Source organism: Pleuronectes platessa, chromosome 16 (assembly GCF_947347685.1).
Source record: "Pleuronectes platessa chromosome 16, fPlePla1.1, whole genome shotgun sequence".
NCBI classification, from domain to species: Eukaryota; Metazoa; Chordata; class Actinopteri; order Pleuronectiformes; family Pleuronectidae; genus Pleuronectes; species Pleuronectes platessa.
This window is the reverse complement of record NC_070641.1, coordinates 19550071-19576211: the sequence shown is the minus strand read 5'-3', so window position 1 is coordinate 19576211 and position 26141 is coordinate 19550071. Positions and strand designations below refer to the sequence as shown.

At 45.4% G+C, this 26141-nt stretch overlaps 2 protein-coding genes across 3 annotated transcripts in view; both read left to right on the top strand.

Moving 5' to 3' along the window:
* The first annotated feature begins 557 nt into the window (after positions 1 to 557).
* nherf1b (NHERF family PDZ scaffold protein 1b) lies at positions 558 to 24722 on the top strand. Of its 2 annotated transcripts, XM_053444450.1 has the most exons (6): positions 617 to 1581; positions 16019 to 16189; positions 18954 to 19107; positions 21588 to 21631; positions 23530 to 23649; positions 23743 to 24722. In XM_053444450.1, exons 1-6 carry the CDS (start codon positions 985 to 987, stop codon positions 23878 to 23880), a joined length of 1224 nt encoding a protein of 407 aa, XP_053300425.1. In that variant the 5' UTR covers positions 617 to 984; the 3' UTR covers positions 23881 to 24722. The 2 variants fall into 2 exon arrangements, with proteins under 2 accessions (XP_053300426.1, XP_053300425.1); XM_053444451.1 differs by lacking the exon at positions 16019 to 16189 and having other exon boundaries at positions 558 to 1581.
* The window catches only part of atp2a1 (ATPase sarcoplasmic/endoplasmic reticulum Ca2+ transporting 1), a gene marked incomplete in the record, with an annotated part of 35971 nt that continues 20912 nt past the window's right edge, over positions 11083 to 26141 (top strand). The window contains 1 exon segment of the mRNA XM_053444448.1: positions 11083 to 11112.

Sequence of the window (26141 nt, the reverse complement as noted above, 5' to 3'; positions counted from 1 at the left end):
TTAAGACATTTTTCTTGCCCAAAGATTGTGGTTTTAAACTCATGCAAAACTCATGCAAAATCTGGATATTACAAAAAAATGAAAAATAACTTTAAAAACTGTAAACAACGCAAATACTGAACGACAGAAGACTGAAACTATATGAAAGTTTTTTTTTACATATGGTGATTCTGAAGTGCCAAACACAAACTGTATATCAAAATACCAAACGGCCTTTCTGAAAATAGCATAAAACACAACTGTATTAATTTCTATGGAAAAAGGTTTCTGCTATATATACAACTACAAGGCTAGTCACTGATTGGACAGATGTACTGTCTTTTTAACAGATTAACAGATAAAATGGGAGTTGTGATTTGTTGTGTTTTTTTGCTATTTAATGTTGTTTACTGTTGTTTGTAGTTTGTTGTTGTGTCTTTTGAGTTGTGATTTGTACTTCAGGGCCACCATAGGAAAAGTTTATTACAACACTTTTAAAAGTTGATATTGTCTTCATTCCAACACTGTCTCGTCCTCTGATCATCTTCATCGTGTTGTTAAGTCCCGTTACCTTGTGTTTGCTCAGGAAGGAGCAGGAGGAGCAGGAGGAGCAGCAGCAGGAGCAGGGCTGGTCCCTGAACGCACCTCCCTCTTCCTGAGTGGCTCCTCTACTTTTAAACACCGACAGCAGCTCCCGGCTCAGATGAGTGAGCTCCGGGGGCCTCCTCTGTTCGGTCTGTGGCTCGAGGTGTGAGGATCTAAACACTGCTGGTCTCACTGGTCTGTGGTCTGCAGAGGAACCCGAGCGGGACCGAGTCCAGCAGCACCGCAGCTTCCCACGGACTGATCTCCCTGCAGGGGGCGGGGGTTGCGTGTTTCTTCCAAGGGGTACCACTCATTCCCACACTCCCCCCCTCCTCCTCAGTGAGCAGCATCCTGGGCAGGTCCTCTGCTCGCCTCGATCCGGCACCAGGGCTCAGCGGCAGCGGCAGTTCGAAGCCGACCATGCGCCAGAGCAAGAGCCAGTGTCTGCGCCCCCGGCTGTGCGCGCTGGAGAAGGGGGACAACGGCTACGGCTTCCACCTCCACGGGGAGAAAGGTAAGACGGGCCAGTTCATCCGCCTGGTGGAGTCCGACAGCCCGGCGGAGACCTCGGGGCTGCGCGCCGGGGACCGCCTGGTGTTCGTGAACGGGGAGGACGTGGAGACCGAGAGCCACCAGCAGGTCGTGTCCCGGATACGAGCCACCCCGGGCCGCCTGGAGCTCGTCGTGGTGGACCCGGACACCGAGCAGCTACTGAAGAGGCACAACATGAAGTGTCTGAAGGAGTACGTGACCGAGGGGGTCCCGGTGCAGCTCGATGAAGAGGAGGAGGAGGAGGAGGTGGAGGAGGTGAGGGTAGAGGTGGACGGGACGGTTGGCGAGGAGAAGCGGGAGAAGGCGGAGGAAGAGGAGGTGGTTGTGATGGTGGAGGAGCAGCAGCAGCAGCAGCAGCAGGAGGAGGAAGAGGAGGAAGAGGAGGTGACACCCAGGGAGTCCACGAGGACTAACGGGGACATCCACGAGCACATCGAGAAGAAGCTGAGCATCAACTCTGAGAAGGTGAGACAAAGTTTCAGATAAAGTTTCCTGTCCCCTCTTCACCTCACTTCCTCCTCTTCCTCCTCGTCCTCCTCCTCCTCCTCCACTTACACTCTTCTGCACAATAACAGCTTTCAGGCACTCACATTGCGAGCCGCTGAATGCATTACACTCTGGAGGTGATTCCTCTGCAGAGAATAGCTGCTCTGTGCCATGGTCCCCTCTGGAAGCTGGTCCCACATGATGCTGATGCTGCCAGGCTGAGGCCAGGGTCAGAAACCAAACCCTGCCTCTGCTCATGGTTCATGAAAACACAGAGCAACTCTACTGTTGGTCTAGTTTATCCATTTAAGATGCCCGGTGGCAGTGGCTACTCCTCACCACAAGTTTTATAATAACAGTCGTAAACTTTTATTTCAATAGCTCTCGAAACAGGATACATAACAAATATAATAACATATTTAAAAAAGATCAGGCATTCTAAGGCTCTCCTCTAAAAATATGTTTAAGTGATGATTTTAAAGTGGGTAAAGTGAGGCCTCACCCCCCAAGGAATTCCAGAGTCTCAGGGCCCTGATGTCAAGACTCACCCTCAGGCCTGAGGTCTACTTGCTAAGGTACTCTGCATGTTCCTGAAGGATTCCAGTCGAGGGCACACCACACTCATACTAAAGATTGGTGCGATCTTTCTGCCAGTTCTGGTAAACACAGATGGCGACACGTGAGGAGATCTAGATTTCAAGATGTCAAGATCGAGACAGGAAAAGTGACATCATCAAATGTCTCGGCCAATTACGCCCCTGATCCCGTTATTAAACTTGGAACTGCCGCGATCTATTATTTGTGTTTTGGTTCTTGCGTACGCGTCAAGTCAGTTTCCGAGGACGTGCACAAGCTACACACGAGGATACGTAAAGCAGCCATCTTGCGTAAGTTGACAGCAAGTATATTCCGACTATAAACTATTACAATTGGTCTTCTTATAGAACTTAGATTACAGCTCGAAGCACAGGGAGTTAGTAGCTCCGAGATATATAAATCCAGAGCGAGCTTTAAGAGTTATTATAAGAGTCTTAAAAATCAATCCCTAATTAAACTGGCAGCCAACGAAGGGAGGAGAGAAATAAAGCGATATGAGCCCAATGTGAGCAGCCCAGAAGTTTCAGTCTAAGGTGATGCCCAATAACTTTGTTTCAGTTCCCTCTTTGTTGACTTCATACTTCTGTGTCAACACAGTGTGAAGCAACAAGTGACTTTCAGTTTTTCCCTCGTGTGCAGCTGCTCTGCTCGGCCTCAAAGGGCAAACGGTCCAAAATGTGAAGTCACTGTGTCGTCTGTTGCTGCAGCGAGGCCGTGAGGTTAAACATCAAGTCAGCAGCAGTGACATGGCTGCACAACAGACACAGAGAAAAACACGTGGTGAGAAAAGACCAGAGCTCCACATCAAAACAACAGGAAATAGTTTAGTGTCATTTTATAAAAATCCTCCTTAAACGAATCCCACAAAAATGAGATTCCCAGCCTCTGATCGTTGTCTGTAACACATTATGGGCACAGACTCGCTGGGCAGTGGCCACTTGTTGTCGTGTCTGTTCCTCTCTGCTGCCAAGCTGTGCGTCTGTGAACGCATCACAGGACACGAGGGTCTCTCCAGTCCGGAACATCTGTGCCCCCTCGCTGCTGCATCCTGGATGTTTACCCCCGAGGCTGTTTCTGTACGTGGCTGACCCCCCCCCCCCCCCCCCCCCCCCCCTCCTCCTTGGTACTTTACTGTAAGGTGGGGAGAGGAGCACGGCCGGCAGCGAGCACCAACAAAGAGGTGGAGAAGAACCCAGCTGAGGTTCATTCTCCTCCTTTCTTCTTCCTTTGTGGATCTGTCAGTGTCACTCTGTTCTTTTTGTGCTGGTAAACAGAGCGTCCATCACATCCAGGTGCTGCCAGTCTGTCTGTCTGTCTGTCTGTCTGTCTGTCTGTCTGTCTGTCTGTCTGTCTGTCTGTCTGTCTGTCTGTCTGTCTGTCTTGCTCATGCCTGAGACATGCAGCTTTGTAGGATTTGTTGGGGGGTGACCCCAATGACACCAAATTAAGTTTTGCTACATGATGTGATACTGGTGGAAGTAGCTGCTGCTGAGCAGTGCACGTTTTTTTAGTGATTTCCTGAAACTGACAGGAGGTCAGGGAGATCACGGCACTTTGAAATAGAAGGTAAAGTGATTGTGAGTCAGGAGAAACTGAAATTGTGTTTTCTGTTAGATTAATGTTGCCTGCCATTTTGGCTATGATTATACATATTTCCAAGTTTTAGAGAATAGTTTGAGTTTGAGTTTTTCCAGGGAGTGATGTATGGATCTATATGGAAAGAAGTCAGGCCCATTAAGAGTGTGTGCAGTGTGGTGCAGCTTAATTGAATTGAAGGTGACTGTTGGGCCTCGATGGAGGTTTTGTGATCTTCTGAGTTCTACTTTGGTCCATCACAGATTCTCAGTGTGTGAAGTGAAGCCTTCAAATGTCGTCTTCCAGTCCAACACCCCAGAGATATATTAGGTTTCACATCATACAAGGCTTAGAAACAACAGAACATAATCACATCGTAGAACCTGGACTTTAGAAATCATTTAACTGATTTTCAGACGAGTAACAGATGAAATTTCGACTCGAACGCCATCTTGAATATTCTTCTTCCTCTCTCAGACCATTTTATCATTTATACGTGAAGGACCATCACACATTTAAAGTCTCATATGAACCCAGAGAAAAGTATAAACGTCCTCTCTCCTGTCATTACTGAGGACAGTGTTTGACATTTAATCATAAGTTGAGCCTCCCTGACTCCTTCTTTCATAATGTAATGACAGCGTGCACATCTCCCCAGCCACTCAGGGCCTCATGGGAGTTATATGCTTCTGGTATTTAAAAAGAGAAAGACTTTTCCTTTCCCCTACAAGCACTTGAGCGCTGCCGGGTTTGGTTGTTTGTCCTCAGAATCCACAGCGATTGTCCCCGTGTTTACCCTCGATGCTCTCCACAGAGGGATTAATGGAGCCGTGGCCGTACGGTTCACACTGGCACGCAACCCAGGGCGAAGCAAACAACGAGACAAACAACAGCCAATGCATTTTCACCCCGTTTTCTCATTTCTTCTTTATCACATAAAGGCTCAGTGTGTAGACAAATCCATATTTCAGACGCAGAGGAAGTGACTTGGGGACAGAAGAAGACACAGTCGAGCGGATGAGAGTGTAAATTGGACTCGAGGGACGAGGCTCACACTCGGCTGTGTCTCTGTGTTCCACTCGGAGGCACTTCAGGGTGTGTTTTGCATTGACTCCAGTCTTTGTGGAATTTTCTCCCTACATCCTGTCCGGCATTCCTGTGCCCGAGTCCTGTGGCCTGGGCCAGTGACACACACACACAGACACACACACACACACACACAAACACACACACACAAGCTCCCGCAGCACAGACACACACACGGACGGCCTTGCGTTGGTTTAGCAGTCACACTGACGTCTGCACACTGCCTCTCTGGCCTCGTCTTTGAAGACACACAAAAGAGGGTTCGAAGAGCGACGCCCCTTTCCGGAAAAAAGCTGGGCTCAATGTCGCCATGGATACGCTGATGTTGTGTGTGTGTGTGTGTGTGTGTGTGTGAGTTTGTGCGTGCCATCCATGTGGAGGTTATGCAAGTGCGAGGATGGAGGTAGGCGAAAGTGAGACAGTGCAGGGGAGGTGTGCGAACATGGATGAGCAGCGAAGAAGGTCAGAACGTGGAGCTCGGCCCTGGGAAGAAAATAAGAGCCTCTGACGTCAGCGTGGAACAAACACACAAAAACACACAATCGGTTCCAAAGGTCGTTGTTTCGTTTACCAGGCAGTAAAATGGTGGACTGCTGCAGGTCTGAGATGAGGAGGAGATTACTTGATGGATTGATTGACGGGCGATTTGTTTTGATCGTTGATTCTTCTGATTCCAGCTTCTCAGATCTGAGGATTTGCTGCTTTTCTTTGATTTCATATATACATGTTTTTTCATATTCCAGAGGTACATTTCATTTACATAATGTCTCTGCACATTTTGATTGTTTTTGTCGGATATGATGGATACTGAGAAGGCTTTGGGTTGTTTTGGGTAAATTAATCATTTACCTCATTGAGTAAGCATATATATATATTTTACCTATATTTTATTTATCTTCTCTTGTTTGAAATAAAGTTTTTTATTTATCTATCTATATTTGTTTGTTAGCTCTAATAATGAATCAACCAAACAAGAAAAAAAAACGGTCAGCTTTATTAATTATTTAATAAAAACAGTCATTCATCTCAGCTTTTGCCCAAATGCTCTAAAGTCCATTAGGTACAAATACACAGCAATAATTTAATAAAATGGACGAGCATCTCGAACACAAACACACATTTTTGCAGCTAAAACCTCCGAACTGTGTTTTTCCAGCATCCCACTGGGCTTGTTGGTTTATTCTGGCAGTGATTCACTGGGAGGGTGTGAGGGTGAGAAGCTTCTGGGAGTCTTCCTTGTGACTGCAGGCTGCTTACATAAGCCACAGTCTTTAAACACTAATTACAGGAGAGGAGGAACACTTGTGTCAGATGAAATCGACTGTGGCGAGATGAGATGTGATGCGTAGGCACGTCTTTCTGAGAGAGCGTGTGTGTGTGTGTGTGAAAGACTCTCTGTAAGTGTGTATATGATTGTGTAGCATCGAGACAGAGGACTTTTTTGTTAGTCCGTCCTCTCTGTTGGTTATCGCTTCTCTCCTCTAATCTGCACTCTCACATAAAACCTAGTAATTAAAGAGCTCAAAGCTTGGACTGCGTTCACAACACACACACACACACACACCCACACACACACACACGCCTGGCTTTACACAGAGAGCGTGGCATGGGAGTGTTATCCCTGAACAAATCACCTTCATGTGCCGCTGTGTTGTGCGAGGACTCAGTCGGAGTTTGTGTGTATGTTCGAGATTGACAGCGGTCTTATTAATGGGTTTGTATGGGCTGTCCATAGCTCAGTCAAGTCTGTGTGCGTGTGTGTGTATGTGTGTGTGTGTGTGTGTGTGTGTGTGTGTGTGTGTGTGTGTGTGTGTGTGTGTCGCCTGAAGCAAACCCTGAACTTAACCATGTGGTTTCACAGTCACAGTCAAAAAGCTTTTCTTCCCAAATGGGCACAACGCTGCAGGAATGATTCAGTCGAGGGTTTGAATACTTGTCTGTTATTTATAGGACATACGGGGTCAACTCCCCGTCCATGTGACTTTTTTATCTGTGCTCTGTCCCTTCTCGTTCTGCAGGGTGGACTTGAGCTTAAACTCGATCCATTATCAAACCCCACATTGGCTGATATCTGGTGTCGTGGCTCCGGGGGCGGCCTGTGGACGAGACTGTCTGTTAATAGAATAAGCGTCTGTGATTATTTGAGATGACCACGCCTGCGTCAGCTATTTGAGCCAGGACGGTCAGGGGTGTGTTTCTGGCCGACTGCTGCCGTTGTCTGTGGGAGTCTTGGCCTGTGCACAGACCCCAGGACATTTGTGCTGATTTCCGGTCATTGTTGTTGGTGGAAGATCTCCCCCCCCTCCCCTCCACTCCCCCCTGCCGCGTTGTCTCGATCCCCCCTCCTCCCTCCACCACTCCGGTGTTAGAGGTCCAGCAGCAAAAGCTCTAAGTGTGAAGGCTCGACAAACTCCCTAATCAAGAGTCACCCTAACGGTTCAACTTGCAGCCACCAGATCAAAACACGATACACAGCATAAACTCTACACAAGTGACATTAGTGTAATGGTGCGTCATTCCAGCAACAGACAGTGAGTCATGGTCCAAAGTAAACACGATCCCCAGCTGACAGTCGGCTGGTTGTCATTGAAGCCATCTTGACAAAGCCAGGTATTGTTCCGGCGGTGTTTGGGTAATGGAGTGCGTGTCAGTGTGCCAGTCTGACAGGATCAGACACACACCAGGATTCATCCGGTCCTTTCCCCCATTCGATTTTTGGCATTTGTTGCATTTGTGTTTGTTCTGCGTGAGCCTTTTTTTCCACATGCATGTGCGTGTGTGCGTGTGTGTGTGTGCTTGTATGTGCTTGTATGTGCGTGAAAGAAAGTTTGGGAGTAACCCTTCCCTTCTCTGGTCTCTGTTGACACTGGACTGTGTGTTTCAAGGGAAATTGCCCACTAGACAAGACAGGGTGGGGAGGGAGGTGGATGTCGAGGGCTTCATTGTGTTTCAACATTTGTGAATGTACGAGTGCAACTTGTTTTCTGACGAATGTTGATTATGAAACACCGTTTGTACAGAGGATGTTATTCAATAGTGCAGGGATGAGTCAATGAAGCAGTTTTATTTTAGTCAGATTGTTTGTTTCAATGTAATATTCCAACATTCTAGAACATTGAAACTGAATTTCTTGGCATTCTTGCTTTAAAAATGACTCAAATTGATTCTGCAAATATTTCCATTTTTCCATTAAAAGTTGAATTTTGTCCTTTCACCCCTTTTACTCTGTGTGTTTTAGGCCGATGTGCACAGAGTTGCAAAATCAATCACTGTAATATTAATCCAATGGCAATATTTGATTTGCAGGATATATGTAACAGTGTAATGACATCATTTGTCAGGAATTTAATTCTGTACAGAACAGACCCTTAAATTTCTATCCCCAAATTGTTCTCAATTTGAATTTCATACATTAGTATCACTTTGTAAAAACTGCAGACAGATGCCAGAATCTCTGTTGTGTTGGTGTTTTTGCTTCTTCAGCCAAACTCCTCCAGCAGCTTCACCGGGTCTCGATGTTGTTGTGTGTCTTATGGGTGTGAATCACACTGAAACTCGTGATATAATACTATCAGAAAAACATCGCCCAAGATAACACTAGTATCACAGTCCAATTTATATTAGTTTCAGTGTTTGGAAAAGGAGCGAGCACAAGGAAGCAGTTTAAATTCAGCTAAAGAAAACTAAAGCTAATGAAAAACTCAAACGCAAAACAAAACTGAATACTGCATTTTCTGCCATTAAGGAGGAACATTATTCTCTCATTGACAACAAACTCATAATTATTCACTGTGTGTACAGGGTCCCTACCTGTTCTGTCGTGTAAACACACAGTTAGTGAGAATGTGGGATAGATTCAGGACTCACGCTTTTATAAGAATGTTTTTAGGAGCATATTTGCCTTTATTACTCTTGAGGCAGGAAATGAGGAGAGACGGAAGAGGTGGGGGGGGGGGGCGGGCAGCGAAGGCCCACGGGCAGACGTGTAGACACTGTGATTACATGGTCAGTTTCTTGAACTCCCGAGGCCTCCAGGACCATTTGTGCAACGGCAAGTTCATATGTGCCGTCGTTTAAAGGTCAGCCGTAAACCGGCACGAGGAGGGAAACTGCCCGAAGGCTCGACGGTTAAGTCTCAAGAGAAGAAACGATAAAGTTCTTCCACATCACAGGAGAACATTATGTTCCTCTTCTGATTCGACGGGGAAGAAAATAATGGACGGTGGCATTGGTGGCACCGTCAAGTCGTCTCAGTGACTCTCTCACAAAGTCGCCTCAGTGACGTCAGTTCAAACAACAGCATCACTGTGGCCCAGGTCAGAGGTGGAACCTGAACCCTGTGTGTGTGTGTCAGTGTGTGTGTGTGTGTGTGTGTGTGTGTGTGTGTGTGTGTGTGTGTGTGTGTGTGTGTGTGTGTGTGTGTGTGTGTGTGTGTGTGTGTGTGTGTGTGTGTGTGTGTGTGTGTGTGTGTGTGTGTGTGTGGGTGGTGGGCTTGCTGATGATTGGGTCTTATGGGATGGCTGGACGGAGGCTCCACAATGCCACATTGCGTTTCCCTCTCCATTCTGCTGAAGGTTCACCACCCTGGTCGGACAATGAGCCGGAGGGCCGCGCCCAGCCGGGGGGGTGGGGGGGGAAATGAGCCGCTGCTCACCCTGAAATAGACTCACCCCCTCCTGCTGTTCACCCCCCCCACCCCCTGTGGATGACGTTCTTTAGGGTACGACCAAGACGGAGCAGAAAAATGTACATTGTTGGTGCGCACGTTTCCTGAAATGGTTCCATCCTCAGGAAATCTATAGAAAAAGTGAAATCAGTAAACACTATGAAAGTCAGTATTAAAGTTTTTGTTTGTCTGCCTGTTAGCAGGATTATGCAAAACCTACTAAGCCTATTTTCTTGAAACTTGGTGGAAGGCTGGGATATGAACCCATTATATGTTGGAGCTGATTAGTTTAAGGCGGCAGATCCTTATTAAGTTGTTAAAAAAATAACCCTAACCCTCCTTTAGTTTCCCAATTCCTTGGTTCAGGACCTAAACTTATTACAGGGTTACGGTTATGCAGATCTCGGATCAGAACATTGTCGCTGAGCTTGAGGGCAAAGCATTCAATTTCCCAGTTCCTCTGCGTTTCAGAACTAACCTGTGAATTCTAGTTCTTAGCACTGGTTTGCACCTTTCTGCTCAAAGGAACCAGTGGAGGTTTGAGTTTTCCCCCTGGTCGCCTTCCTCTGGAGGTGTTGGCTCATATACAGTGTAAACATGTTAAAGAAGAAAAGATTCTGCCTTGTGAAGCTCAACCCTCAGTGTTCAATGATCTCCACTTCCATATTCTGCTTGTTGCCTTCCCCTTTTCCTCTCAATGTATTTTCTTACACAAACACGTCGGGTGGAGGTGGAGGGACTCGTGTTCGAGGTCGATAGCCTCGTGCAGGTCTGCAGAGGGTGGAGGGTCAGAGACAGGAAGACTTGTGGAGGAGATAAAACCTGTTGACTCATTAGTTAGAGATCAGCTCAACAATAACAGCGGATTGAATGAAATCATGATTTTAAAAGCAAAGACGCAACCTGCAGGCTCATTTTCAAAGATCTCCCAGGGAAGACCAGACCTCCTTCGTGAACAAGACCACACATTTGTTCTTATCTGAGCTCCTGCTGTGATGACTGACATTACTTTTATAATTTCAGCCCCCCCCCCCTCCCTAAAGAGTCCATTGTAATGGGAACCCTCGGCAGAACCTTTCTTTGGTGTCTTTTGTAGAACCAGTTTGTCCCATCCTCAAGTGGAAGGGGTGGGGGACAGTGCTGTGCTTTGTTCCCTCCCCTGCCTGCCTCACAGCTGGTTCCATGGTCCAGCTTGAAACCCAACACCCCCCCGTCCTGCCCCAAGAGAGTGGTGCGCTCCGTGCATTCAAGGGGCCAAAACCTGTGGTTAAGAGGGAAACCGGGTTTTACATCAAAGATTTATTAAGTCCGTCCTTGAGGCTGTTAATCTCCATCAAACGCTACACATGACAATCAAAAGGAGCGGGAGGGGGGGGCAACGGCGTGTCATGTCACTGAGTAACCCCGGTGCCTGGCAGCGTGTCACCCTGCTGGTTATTCTTTAGGTTGATCAAAGAGGCCGAACTCATGGGAGAGCTGCCCTTGCTTATTAGAACGATGGGGGGGGGGGGGGGGGGTGGAGTTTAGCAGCAGGAGGCGAGAGAGGAGAGAGAGAGAGAGAGAGAGAGAGAGAGAGAGAGAGAGAGAGAGAGAGAAGAGAGAGAGAGAGAGAGAGAGAGAGAGAGAGAGAGAGAGAGACTGCTTTAGATGACATATCTGCAAGTGGAGCTCAGCTGAGTGTGACAGGTCTCAGGTGATGATTGGCAGCACCCCGGAGTTCAGTAGACAGTATCACCGGTCAAACGCAGATGTTTGCATCGAGGAGGAACAGCTAATGAGTAAAGGACATTTTCAGCTTGTGACAACAAAAACTCGTTGAGTCAGAGACCAGGAGCCGGACAGGAATGAGACAATCCTTCAGTAATAGATGTCCCACATGTGTGCTTCTGTATTGAGGCCTGTAGTTACACATCAGCTGTCTGGCCCAAGCATCGGGGGGAAAATATGAAGTAACTGGCAGACTGAGTGGCAGAGCTGCAGCCTGTGGCATCATACACACACATACACACACACACACACACACACACACACACACTTTTCCATTCAGAGGCCGCAGGAGAGCCCAAATCTCCAGTGACTCAGCGAGAAACTGGTAAACATGATGGATGGTTATTATGGGAGATAAAACTGTTGCTTTAATTCTCCCAGAAGAGCCTGAGATGATGCTCATCCATCAATGTGCCCCCTCGAACGCTCACCTGTCGCTTTGGCTCCGAGGCATAAATGATGAACCTGCCTGTCTGCGCTCTGTCGGGGGGGAAACGTTGAACTAAATGCTGATATTTTAATAAACCTCAGTCGCTAGCGGCGCGGGCACTGGATGGTGATACCAGTCTGTCTGTCATCACACCAGTTTGATTCAGACGGAAATATCTCAGGAGCTACTGGATGAATTACCATGAAGTCTTGTTCTCCAGAGGATGAATCAAATAGGTCATCTTCAGATAGTGAAGATGGAAAACATTATAGCTAACATTTAATCTGTAAGGGACAGGGATAAAAAGATAGCCCTTCTTGGCAGAGTATTAAATAATGGATATAAGTAGTAGTTAGCATTATCATCCCTGACCAGTTCTATACGATTTGATTTTTATTGATATCTACATAAATAACAGCATGTTAGAAAAGGACTCTTAGATTAAGCATTATATTTTTGAAAAAGAACTTTGCTGACAAAGCTGTATTTGTGTTTTAAATATTCACGATTGTATTCCAGTATTATCCTAGAGTCCAGAGAGTAACATCCTTGGGGAGAACATGTGATTTTAGGAGCTGCAGTTTGGTCAGTGAGCCTGTTTGTTTAACTCAGCCTCCGGATCTTATCTCTTATTGGTTATCGCTGGTACCAGAGGAAAAACCAGAAGCTCTTGATTGGGAACCAGCGATAACCTTTGTGTCTTTCAAAAGACTGAAGAGAAAATGAAAGCAGCAGGTGCAGGGAGTTTTTGTGAGTGAGAAGTGAGAAGTGTGTTTTGAGAATATTAAAATGGACCCTGGTGTTGTTCTGGAATGATTAGTATTCAAAGCAACTGCTTATTTTTAGTCTCCAGAATCTGTGCAGAGGAGGAAGAACCCACTCTGGTGCATTCACTGCCTGGATGATGGTGAATCTTAATGAACTGTTTAACAGCAGAGACTCGAGAGGGACGTTGGTTCAATAGACTTTTTGTCTCCGTGGGATTAAACGTGATGCAGCTTTACTTTCGACTGGTTTCACTTCATTTGGCTTCTCCGGTGTCACTTAACTTTGTGTCATCCCAGGTTGTGTTAATAGTGCGTCAGTTAATGGAGGCTGCTGTCGGTTGAACATTAACACAAGTGGATACAAAGCAGTTGTTGACTCAACTGCAAAACTCAACATTGCACAATGAAAACCAAGTGAAAACTGAGTTTGAAGGCAGAGAATCACAGTCGGACTTTTCACCCAGTATAAACAATGAGATCGCGATACACACACACACACACACACACACACACACACACACACACACACACACAGTACATGCCAAACAAACAATCAATGAACGTTGCATTAAAGAATGAAGAATAGATACTGAGGTGCCTTCACTTTTAATGCATTTCTCTACAAACTATCCCTTTAATTAGTACTTTTCACTATCTTCTGGCATTAAAATAAATAAATAATAGTAATAATGATGATTGGAATAATAAACATAATAATTAGTAATAACAATAATAATTATAAGTTGCAGTCATATCTGATTTTTAGTCCCATCTGCGTTTTCTATAGACTCATCTTTTTGCACAACCTTCCCTCCTCTTCCTCATCTCTGTTGAAGTAACACACGCACGACACTTTAACCAAGTTAAAGTAAAAAACTGTAAAAACTTTCCCATATGTGATTTGTGTTCTTCAACCTCCATCTTCCACCTCCTCCTCCGGTCTAATGCCGCCTCATAGTTCATGTTTAAGTAAGTAAGTTATTTGCTTTGAGGTCGTGCGACTTGTTGTCACCTGGTTTTTGTTGTTTAGATATCAAACAGTGATTTCAATCTCTCATCTCTATAGAGAGATTCAAATATATTTTTATTTAGATTTGACAACCACGTTCATGTCCGCGTGTCCTGGCCACGTTTTCTCGGTGTATTGATTTCCCTCTCGGGTCAAGAGATTGAGTGAGCGCAGAGGGAAGCAAACCGAGGGAAGATGTGTCAACACTTCCTGTTCAACACTTCCCTCATATCAGGGAAAGCTTGTGTCACCGAGTCGAGAGGAACTTTTCACACAATAGACAAAAACGTGTGACTTTTGACACTCAGAAAAAGTGAGAAATAGGAATGACACGAATTCTACACAATTTGTTGAATCACATTATTCAATATCCAGGAATTTTTCTCTGGGAAATCTGTGAATATATTTCACTTTATTAAAAGGAAATCTTTCCCCTGATCTGGAGTCAGGGTTTGGTTCTCTCCCTGTATTGAATCTGTCCACCAAGTTACGTGTCAACCCGTCCAGTAGTTTTTGTGTATTCCTGCTAAATAACAGACAAACAAACAAACGCAGACAAAAATGAAAACAGAAACTCCTCGTGGAGGTAATAAAGGTCTGAGAAGACATATAACAATGTTAAAGCTGACCTCAGACCAAGGCCGAGCCCTGCCTCAAACAAATATGTACTTATTTTCTCAGTGTAAATTAGAGAACACGGATTTGTGTTTATCATTTTGTTTCAGCCACGTAACCTCAGCTGATTGGAGCAGTCGTGAATTCAGTCTGTAATTTACAGAGCGTCCCAACAGAATGTTCTCTGGTTTTAATGGGACCAGTGTGACTGCAGCTGTAGCGTTACTGGCAGAAGTTATTCACACGTTTGTCGACGCTGTTGGCAAGAAATACGAGTGGCGCGCATCAGGGACACACACACACACACACACACACACACACACACACACACACACACTCACACACACACACAAGCATTTGAGAAGCAGTGGTTCTCCTCATGGCTTGTGTGTGTTCAGCAGATTCCACAGATTTCAGAGCCGCGTGGAGATTCTTCAGCCCTCCTGTCCTCTCCAGACACAGACCCTCCTCTGTTGTCACTGCCAGAGCCTCCCTCGCCCTCTCTCCCGGCACAGGGACGCCCAACAGCAGACAGAGCGACAAAATCTACAGAAAAACCACCTTATTGTGTTGAGCACATAGATGGATGACATGACTTCTCCCCAAAAGTGAAGCCAAAAGCTGTGTCATAATTCAGGGGCTGCATCCTTCGCATTACCAGCTTGTCCCGCCCTTAAAGCCATCGCCTAACAACAAAGCTACATGTGCCCCGTTAGTTGTTAGGTTGAGTACTTACATCTAAAAGTTTTCTCCCTCGCTTGCTGCTGCCTTCACCTCAATGAAAACCAGTTTGTCACAGGAGCGCAGTTGGGACCAGTTTAGGTTTTGACCCAATCGATCTTCAAGTTGAGTCAATCGCCATCTGGTGGTCACATTTCCAGGTGCTCTACAGATAGAAGTTAGTTCTTTGTGGACTTGGCAGCGGGGGGGGGGTGAGGTGTTGGCTCAGATACACAAAAGGTGGAGTGACCATCAGTCACTGCTGGTGTCAGGTTGTAGATGAGAGAAAATGTGGAGTCAGATGTTCTCGGTTTTTATAACGTCTACAGTTTATTTATGTCCTGAAGTGGATGCAATCAATCAGTCTCCTGCCAAAGTTTTTCATGTGACTCATTAACGCTTATTCAGTGGACAGAGGGCGGTGGACCAGCCGGCGCTCTGATGTGGAGGGAGCGTCAGGTCGGTCACGCTGACAAAGGTTATCCTGACCAGCGAAGTCTCCGGTGCTCTCCTGTGTGTCGATGCGTGGTTCGACCTCTGTGATGACAAAGCCACCGAGGCTCCGTCTGCTAAATAAAGCTGCTGCTTCATCCACGCAGCGGAAGGGAGGTTCTGGGATCGAGCCGGAGTTTTTTCCTGGATGACAATATGGCTCTAACTCTTCCTGCCATCCCCGATTGGGACTGGACGGGGCGTGGGGAGGTGGTCAGAGGTCAACGCCCAGCTCCCATTGTCCTCGCTGGAGCCTGGAGCGAGCACGGCTACGGACCACACCGGAACCGGTCCCTTCCTCTACAACCCCCACCCCCCCCACCCAAATTCTCCACAATCCTTTTACCAGCACTCCTCCAATCACATGCCTCCAAGACCCTCTTCCTTCCTGGCGAGCAGCGGCCGGAGTCACGAGGAGTCCAGCAGCAGCTTCGCTTCACTCACTGTTGGTTAAAAACACACAGCACCACACATCAGCATGCAGCAGCCACCTGCATGTTCAACCTCGGCCTCATATTCATGGTTAACGATTCACAGGAGCTCTCCGTTATCTTCGTGCCTCTCGTTCTCCCCGCGCAGACTCACATGGTGGAGGGATTTTGTTTTTGCTTTTGAAAAAACGCTAGCGACTTTGTCAAATGTCCCAAACATCTCATTAACATACCTGCTCTGTCTTGTGTGGCGTCTTTCAGGAGGTGTGCACCGACCTGCGGCCGCGGCTGTGTGTGATCCAGAGAGCTTCTAACGGATATGGCTTCAACCTGCACAGCGAGCGGGCGCGGCCGGGCCAGTACATCCGAGCTGTGGATGAGGACTCTCCAGCAGAGAGGGCAGGCGTGCTGGCAAAGGACAGAATAGTACAGGTACTTTAATGAGGTCCACGCTGCAGCACTGACAGACCAGGCAGGGCTTTGAGTCAGAATGAAGAGAGACATATAATTGGTTCTGGGGAGGATTTGCTCTAGTCTAGAGGACTTTGCACAGAGTTCCATATCCTGCTTGTGTATAAAAAGCATATATTTAAATTAAACCAAGCAATATAGATATAGATATAGATATTGAAACCGACATAAGGGCGTAAAAACATTCAGATTCTAATTTATTGTTCAATATATATGCTAAAATTCGGCAAAGATTCCTAAGACGTCGTTAGCAAAAATCTTAATAACAAAGAACTAAATTTTGCCTTAATATTTTATAGTTAATCCATACATTTTATTATAAATAACTTTAAATAAAAAGACAAAACTAATACAACCAACAACTTGAATAAGAAAATATATGTAAAGTTTTTCACATAAAAATATATAAACATACATTTAAATATTTGCTGCATTGTTTATTCTGTAAAATGAAACCTCTCACTATCAGGAAATGCAAAAACAAATAAGTTGTTTTATTGACCAACTAAGAAATCGTTTTAAGGAAGTTAGACAAAGATTAGTCTCTATAAGAAGTAACTGGTTATTGACTAAGTTGTTATTAGTTAAAAATATCCATGCAAATCATATATCCTGATTAGTCTGCCATGCTTCCTCTCCAGACAGTCCGTGGTATTTCTTCGTTGGGATAAATTTAGAGAAGAATGGAGTGACGTGTAATCAGGCCTCAGCCGTTCTGTGAAGTCCGTTCACCATCTCAGAGATAAACAGAAGAATGGATTTTAAAATAATTAATAAAATAGTCACACATATGTTTAATTTAAATGTGTGACTGCAGGTAGGGTCTGGTATTTACATCTGTTTCATCCTTATCCATATCTAGATATCATGATATTGTTATATAATAATAATTACAGATGATCCGAGGTCTGGTGCTCACACTGAACTCAGCAAGTGTTTGGGTCAAGTGTGCTCAGAGGAATGTGATGGGAACTAACAGCCGCTGTGTGTGGGGTCTTAAAACCGACCAGTGGCTGTCACTGCACGCGGCCTCACACTGGACCAATCTGCTTCCTAACTGGTCTGGGGTCTGATCTGCCCACACCTGTACAGGGTAGACTGGTTTAAACAGCAGACAAATAAATAGACACAAAAATGTACTCGAGTAAAAATACCACATTAACTTTTCTACTTGAGTAAAGGTAAGAAAGTACTTGTTTTTAAATGGACTCTACTGCATCATTATTAGTGAGTCTCGTGGTGTTTCTTCTTCACCAGTGATGCTGCCACTGCAGGAGGCGGAGTCTAATCTAGCCTGCCCGTTCTGATTGGATCAGTGGAACAATTCCCAATTTGAAAATATTTAAAACAATGTGAGCATGTACTGCAATGTATTGTGTAAACTCAGCTTATGATACATGTTGAAAAGGTTTACTTAAGTAAAGTATAGATACATGAAAAATGCACTTACATACAGTAACTAAGTAAATGTACTTTGTTACATTCCACCGCTGTGATGTGAAATAGTGACGTTTTCTCATTTTAAACTTGGATGTAGTTTGGCTGCTCACAATAAATTCTTTAACATGTCCATCGAATATTTTCAAAGTTCGATCAAAGTTAAAAAAAAGAAGTTTTTCTCCATTAATTCCAGAACATTGTGACTGTAGGTGAGAGGGATTGGATCTTTTTCGGTCCCACACAGATCCCGTGTCTGTGCTTTCACTCTCCACAGATTCACTGTGGCTACTAAACATACAACCAATCACTCCCACTGCTATCGAGTCGGCAGAAGCAGAAGCGACTCACAATGAGCATCTCTGACTCATTGTGTGCTTTTTTTTAAACACATGATCAAACCGGACTATCACACACAACTCCTTTTCGCTTCCTACCTGAATGACATTTCACCCTCCCCCCCACCACCACCAGCACGTGAGTGTGAGCCACGAAGAGTCCGAGAGGGGGATGAGGACCGAGGGATTAAAAAGGAGGTTCAGGCCTGTGTCAGAGTCTTGTGGGGGGGGGTTCCCCATAGGGCCCCAGACAGCCGCGCCACCCACTGGGGGGCAGGGCTTTGTGGGGAGCGGACGACCATTGTTACCACTGTTACTGGCCAAGCGGCTATATTGTCCAGCTTCCTCTTTGGGGCTGGCTTAGATGTGCCGCTCCGCCCTATGACCTAAACACTCACACACACACATACACACACACACTCACACACACACACACACACACACACACACACACACACACACACACACACTCACATACACACATCCTTCGAGACATTTCTTACATGCTTTCCCATGGCGATTTAATCCCACAACACTCATCTGGTCTGTGATGGAGCCGACATGTTGCTGTGCACCTGAAAGTAGCTGTTACACTGTCGGTGAAATACCAGGAGAGATTCTAAACCTGAAGGGTAAAATAATACTTGACCATTGAGCTCTTTAAAGTTTGTTTTGCAAGTTACTGTTTGAAAGTCAGCGTGTGTGTGTGTGTTTGTGTGAGTACATGCGTACGTGTATTTGTGTGTGGACACTGGACACACAGGATTTCCTGCCCGGGAGCTTCTGGCAGACAAAGTGATAATGTTGAGAAAGAACTCCTGACACTGATGGAACAGTTTGTTCTCTTCTCTGTGGGAACAAAGACTAAAAAACAACGGTGACCCTTTCAAAGGATTTCCAGCTATGCCCTAAAAAACCCTAATTCCACCATTTCCTCTCCTCCTCCTCAGGTGAACGGCATGATGGTGGAGGGGAAGACGCACTCACAAGTAGTGGCCGCCATCAAAGCCGGTGGGAACGAGACCCGGCTGCTGCTGGTGGACGCCGACACAGACGCCTATTTCAAGAGGTGCAGAGTAGCCCCCACCGTGGACCACCTGACCGGTGAGAGGACGCACACTCAGAGGAAGTTACTCTCAATCTGGAGTTACTGCTTCAAAAAGCCTCTCCATTTGATGCCTCTGCTTTTTCCTCTCCTCCTTTATTTCTTCCAGTCTTTCTATTTTTCTGTCTTCATCCTGCTTTCTTTCTCCGCCAAGAACCACAGACAGACTGAGCCACTTCCTGCCCCCCCCCCCCTTCCCCCCCACGCTGACGTCCTGTAGAGAAAGTTAATCGTTCAGACATAAATAGATGGGATCAGACAGATCAGACCCAGATCACACTGAGCGAGAGATGATTGTAACGTTTTAAAGTTTAATCTCTCTCACAGAAGTTTTGATATTAAACATTGGAGCTAAAGAAAATGACGACAAATCGAGGATTGAATAGTTTAATAAAACATTTCTTAGAAGGTCATTTTAAAGGAAGTGTTCTGGACCGGGCATCCTGTGGCCGCACTAACTATAACTTTTCCATCCTGTGATAACTAGTAGTACTCTAGGGTCTAAGATTCCTCTGATGAAGGTCACAAGTTGCAGTTGACAGTCCAAGCGAATGCATAGTAAGAGGATAAACAAATACACAACTCATGGTGTAATCTGTTTGTTTTCTTCTCTCCACAATGATCTCATGGGAATCCCATTAAGGGGTCGGTGTTCAGTGCTTTGCTCAAGGGCCTTCTGACATAACACAGGTCCTGGCATATCCACCAAACCCCCCAGGGGGAGCTCGAGTACAGTGTGAGATTGGGGTTGACCCTTCGCCGCCCGGCAGCTGATCCTCAGGCAGGAGGTGTGTGCGCCTGTGCTCGGGCCAAATGTCTAGAGTGCCACCGTGCATGGAGAAATGAAAACATGGGCGGGGTACGAAGACGTACTCAAGTAAAGAACCTTAGATTCTACTTAAAGGTCTCATCTCATATAGAAAGTCTAGCTCCACGTCTTTAAATTACAGATCTGTTAGGTGCTAGAGAGAAAGTTTCAAATCTCTCAGTCCACATAGAAATGTACACAGCACCTATTCAGTTGCTAAAAACGAGCCTCCTCCTTTTCTTTATTTCTATTAATTTCTCTTTTCCTTCCCTTTCTTCCTCTGATTGTTGGATTAAGTTTTTTTTGCTCCTGTAAAATTTCCCGATTCTATCAGTCCTGTGGTTTTATTAGTTCCACTTGGACTGAAAAGGAAAAGCAGCTCGTTTTGTGAGCGTGTGTTTGTGGAAACCTGCTTTGTCACAGTCCAGGAACAATATCCACCGCCTGGAGTTGAAGCTCTGGGGGAAAAAAAGGATAAGCTTCTTCGTAGCTGCTTCCTTGACAAAGCACATTTGGCACATTTTGCCATTTCACCAGTCCAGCACAAGGGTCCAGCCTCACTGTTCATGCTCACAATGATCTCAGTTCTGAGCCTCTCCTTTGATTGGCTGTTGAGATGTGCAAACTACATCTGAAACCACAGATTTATATTCTTTTGGTTGTCAGAACTGAGAAGTGTCAGATTTGGGACCTTCAGGTTCACTACTGGAGAATCTGCACTTCTGTTTTCCTCCTGTGGAGTCAGATGTGTTAGTGACCAGAGGGATTCCAGTGACGTGTTTCCCAGGTAACTGCATGCACTTCACATGCTGCCCACTCAGAGGGCACCTGCCTACACTGACTCCGACTTGCAATCACACACACACACACACATGCACACACACACATGCACGCGGCCTTTGTTTGGTTTCCAAGGCGCTCACTCCAAGTGGCCTCTCAGGCTGGAGCAGGAGCCGTGATGGAACCTGGAGAGGCTCCTCTCAGAGTCAGTGGCACACACACACACACACACACACACACACACACACACACACACACACACACACACACACACACACACACACACACACACACACACACACACACACACACACACACACACACACACACACACACAAACACACACGCACACACACCGCAAAGACCAGAGGAGGAGTCGATTCTCAGATTAAGTCGGAAGGAGCAGCTGCTATCTGCCATAATAGCTCATTATCATCTATAAAGACTTTTCTTTGGAGGATCACACACGGGGATGGAAGGTAAGGGATGTGCCCGACCCCCGGGACCAGAGTTTGTGTCAAACCCGAGGTCAAACTGCAGATATTTGATCGGCAGAAGGCCTCAAGCTTCATGGGAGAAGGCGGAGGAGGGGGAGGTAGAGTCAGGAGCAGCATCTCATGGAGGATGATCCACGTGTGAATAATAGATGATGTGCTCGTACCTGCGCTATGTAATAGAGCAGGTGTCGCTGGAATGAAAGGTGAGCTGCAGAGAAGACTATTGATCCAGGAGCTCTGTGCTCTGATGATGCAGGACTGCAGGTGTCGTGACACAGGGAGGAGCAGGGAGGAGCAGGGAGGAGCAGGGAGACGCTGATGCCCACAGACGGAGAGAGACAGAGAAAGTTTTATTTTCCGGTGACTGATTGTTGTGTCGTTTTCATGCCTACAGGTCCGCTGCCAGAACCTGTCATTAATGGAGGAATGGAGGAGAAGGTAAGCAAACTCACCGCAGACACAGTGCCATGGTTTGATTTGGAAATCGGCTTCAGAGCGAAGCCGTGAGTGGGATTTAGAAGTTTGAAGTGTGCTGGGAGCTGTCGGCCTCCCACAGCGACCACTTCCCTCTTCACCGAAGGAGCCTCTCTCCTTCCTGGCAGAGCCGAGCACAACAACACTTCAGCCTCCTGCTTTGAATCGCTCCTCCTGCAGAGTCACAGACGCTGGCCCAGCAGGTCAAGGTCGAAACTGTGTCTGAAAGTAACACGATGCATTTTTCCTCTCGGTGTGGCTGGTGAAGTGAGTTATTAATCACGCAGACGTGTACTGAGAACACTTTCCTGTGATTGTCTGAACGCTCTGGTGTTCATTGTGCGGCGCGGTGCAGAAAACCCCACCCAGCTGCAACGCCAGTAACTCCGACTTATTTAAAGGGACCAAGGACAGAGAGTATATACACTAAACCCTAATTGTTCAAACAATAAAGTTGCTCATCAATCCATCATCGAAATTAAGAATAAAAGATGTATGGAGAGTGGAAACGCCACCACCGCTGCAGAGAAAAACTGCTAAGCTAAGCTAAGAGGCTACTGTAATCACATTCATATTTAACGTACCGACAGGGAATCGTGTGGAAAGTATCAATATGCCAGAAAGAAAAAAACTTGATTATGACTTTGTGGACAATGGCCAAAAAAACCCAGAAGGGAAGACATTTTCACAAACCAGTTGAGGGGCCTGCAAAATGTTTAATCACCTCCCACGTTTTGGAAACTGGTCCTTCTTCATCAAAAATACAAACGAAGAGATACATATATGTATATAAAACTAATAAGGAAGAAACTATTTTAAATTTTTTTATGGGGTGTAGTCACGTGACCTATCAGGTGACCTCCTGGTGCAGGTGTATGTTTAGTGTCTCTACCCGATTATTATCCATCTTCTCATCAAACTTTATCCCAGAAAGAGACAAATCTGTTTTACAACCCGAACGTTTGTGGATTCCAAGAAAAACAGATTGTGTGTGTGCGTGTTCTCCTTCGTTGTCACTGGGGCATCACAGGAATGCTTTCCAGGGGTCTCTCCTGTTACCTGAGTGTCTTGTTCTCTAGACCTTTATGTAAATCAGTCTTAATAAGATCAGATAATTCCAGACTTGTATCAAGACGCCAGAACACAATCTAAACAAAACGTCTTGTCCAGATACACAAAGTGACCCCAGCTCTCCATTACCCAGGAGGCAGTTTGTGCACCAGTGAAGTTACAGGTTCCGCGTGTTGTAGCGTAACGAGACGCTGGTTAGAAGGTTGAAGAGCTGAGGAGCTGAGAGGGAGGAGGGATGTGAGAGTTCAGGGCTGTGGTCGTCTGTGAGGTGAGAGATGTGGTTTCTCATCAGAAGACAGAGAACAGAAAACCCGTTGAACGGTTTGATGAGTAATTCAACACAAACAGAAGCAGGAAGTTTCTCAACGTGTCTTTTAACTGATTCAAGGACCCTCTACAGAAATACATGACAACTAGATTCCCACAGATTCACTGAGGTCCAACTAAATGCAATGTTGACTCACTTTAAATTTTGTATAGACTTCAATAAACATATTGTTGTTTACTTTACTTTAAACTTCTAGGAGAAAGTTCCTATTGAGAAACTTCTCAATAGAACAAAGTCAAATCAAATCCAAGACTGCCTCCCTGTGGAGAAGTCTGTTACTGCACCAAGTCAGGAAAGAAGCATTATCCTTTCCCCCCATTTGAACCTGAGCCTTTTGTTTTAGGGCGATGAAACAATATCAATAATGTATATATTGATTTCTATCTAATTTACTGGTGGAAAATGTCCCAGCTCGGCCAGTAACGTTTGATAAAGTGATGCTGATGAGCGTCTGTGTCCCCAGGTGAACGGCAGACGGCCCAACGGGGCAGAGAGGGACTCCAAGCTGTCCATCAGTCCTTCTCCGTCCAGCGCCTCCTCCAACACCTCCCTCACTACCCTGCCCGCAAACACCCCACCTGAGGTACATCCCATGAAAAACACACTACAGCACAATAATCATATGCAATTTTAAAACACACATTGAACGTTGTGTCGTGTGCGTCTCGTCCTCCAGGGTTTGGTGAGCGGTGCCATCCCCGCTCTCAACCTGAGTCTGCAGCAGGTCAAGGAGCTCGCCCACCAGAAACGAGCCAACAAGAAAGCGCCCCCTATGGACTGGACCAAGAAAAATGAACTCTTCAGCAACCTATAGGGCACCTGACGCCACCTGACACACACACACACACACACACAAACTTACATACACACACTGATGTTTTTTATCATAGCGATTCTTACATTTTTAATTTTTATTTTAAAGAAATTAAAGGAGCAGTTTAACTATTGGCAGCAGATACAATTCAAGCCATTCTGTAAAATGTAGTATATTCTTCTTATTACTCTCAATGTTATTATAACCCAGATATTATCGTTTGCTACTAACAATGAAAGATGCATATGCCAATGAAAGAGACCTGGACCACGGTGAGAGTGTGTGTGTGTGTGTGTGTGTGCGTGTGTGTGCATGTCGCTATTTATGCCCTGTGAATATGTTTCCTCTCTTTCTCTCTCTCTCTCTCTCTCTCTCTCTCTCTCTCTCTCTCTCTCTCTCTCTCTCTCTCTCTCTCTCTCTCTCTCTCCTCTTTCTGTGTGTGCGTGTGGACCCTGACCTCTGACCTCTGACCCACTGATCTGATGCCTGTGGAAACAAGGAGTCGATCGTCGTGCTACGTTTAATGACCGGCTCCTCGACTTAAACATTTAAAAACATTAAAGGATCGGACACATTCGATAAAACAAGACAATCATACATCTCTTATTCTCCCACCTGTCGGTTTAGGGATCAAACATGTGACGTGAAAACTGAGATTTGACCTTTTGAGTCGTTTTTATTTACGCTAATTACCTTTTTTCTTTTTTTTTATCTCTAACATTAAAAGGTGTTTTCAGAATCATTTGTAATTTTTTTACTGATGGCTTTAAACTGGAAAGAACTACATTTTAAAGTAGGTTATTCTATCGTGTATATATCATATATCATGTATATTTTTCACTCTAGTTGAATCCTGTGTTGCTCCAATGCCATTAAATCCACCTCTCATCCCCACGTTGTCTGAATCCCTGATATTTCATCTTCTGAATAAATGTGAACTACCGTCTATAATGAGTAACTTATACCGTCCTCACTTTGTCGTCACTGTGACACACACATTTTGTTAGCGCATGGAAGATTGTTATTGCTCTCTGAGAGATTTTTTTCCTATCGATGTCTTAAAAAGAAGAATTGTGTAACTTTTCCATCACAGAGTTTCTACGTCTCACTGGATTTTGTGCATTGGACCAATTTTGAGAAAATGTATAATTTGGAAATTAGAATGATTGAATTTTATGATTATATTGCAGCTTGTGTGAGCGATTTGTATTCTGTAATAAATCAGTCATCACAACAACATGATCCTGTTGCTTTTTATTCGGGTGTTTTAGCTCTTTCGACTTTAAACCAGCAAACTGGCTGATTCAATAAAGTTGTGTCTTCTTTCCCTAGATTAAAACAAATTAAGTTTATTGGGTTTGTAAAATAATCCTCTGAAATTCTGTGAAACTCGTTTATTCATCCGACTTAATTAAATTAGTCTGAAAAACATTTCAATCCATTTTGACCCTTAATCTTCTGACACTCTCTGTGTCATTGTCCACATTAGATCAGAGCCCAGGGTTTGTCCTCAGCCTGTGTCCATGTGTTCTGTGTCGTGTGTGTGCTCCTCTTCTCTCCTCCGACGTGTTGCTCTGTCTCCAGCAGCTGTCTCTCACTAATGACCTCGACCTTTCTGCTCCTTCCAGCCCTGCCGTCCTTATCACAGTTCACTGTCACACTCTCTCCGTCTCCGCGGGGCCGTTAACCTAATTGGACTTTGACGGACATCAGAGTTAAATGGGGGTAGAATGGTGGACTCAGCAGAGACGGATGAGAATAATAACGAGGATGATGATGATCACAGCTGTTGAATTATAACCACATCCTGATGGAGCTTTTCACTCTGGTGAAGATACAACAAGAGTTTGATTAAGATGGAAGAAGTGAGGATGAGGAGCAAGCTGGTTCACATGGTAACTGCACAGGAGACTGTATTGATCTTCTCATCCAACTCTCTGCAGCAAATAGAATCAAAGCTGCACTGAAAAAATACTTGAAGCCAATTTAGTTAATCTGCCGGAGGGAGAGCGAGTGAGACGTTTCACACCCATTACACCAAAAGGACTTTTCTGTCTGATAAAGGTATAAAGCACCGTGGGCACTACGTCATTTTGTGGAAGGCACTAAACATCTTGTCACACCCAGGATATACAACACAACAACTAATTAAGGGCCTCCTGAAGATAAGATACATTTATTAATCCCACACACATGCACAGACACACTCAGGCAAATGGGGGGGAATTTGTCCTCTGCTTTTGACCCATCTGGTGAACACA

Bases quoted from the DNA above. Each gene is read 5' to 3' on its own strand.
- nherf1b (XM_053444450.1), top strand. From the start codon at position 985: ATGCGCCAGAGCAAGAGCCAGTGTCTGCGCCCCCGGCTGTGCGCGCTG. The intron at 1,582-16,018 runs GTGAGACAAAGT...GGCGTCTTTCAG, and splicing joins TGAGCATCAACTCTGAGAAG to GAGGTGTGCACCGACCTGCG. The intron at 21,632-23,529 runs GTAAGCAAACTC...CTGTGTCCCCAG, and splicing joins ATGGAGGAATGGAGGAGAAG to GTGAACGGCAGACGGCCCAA.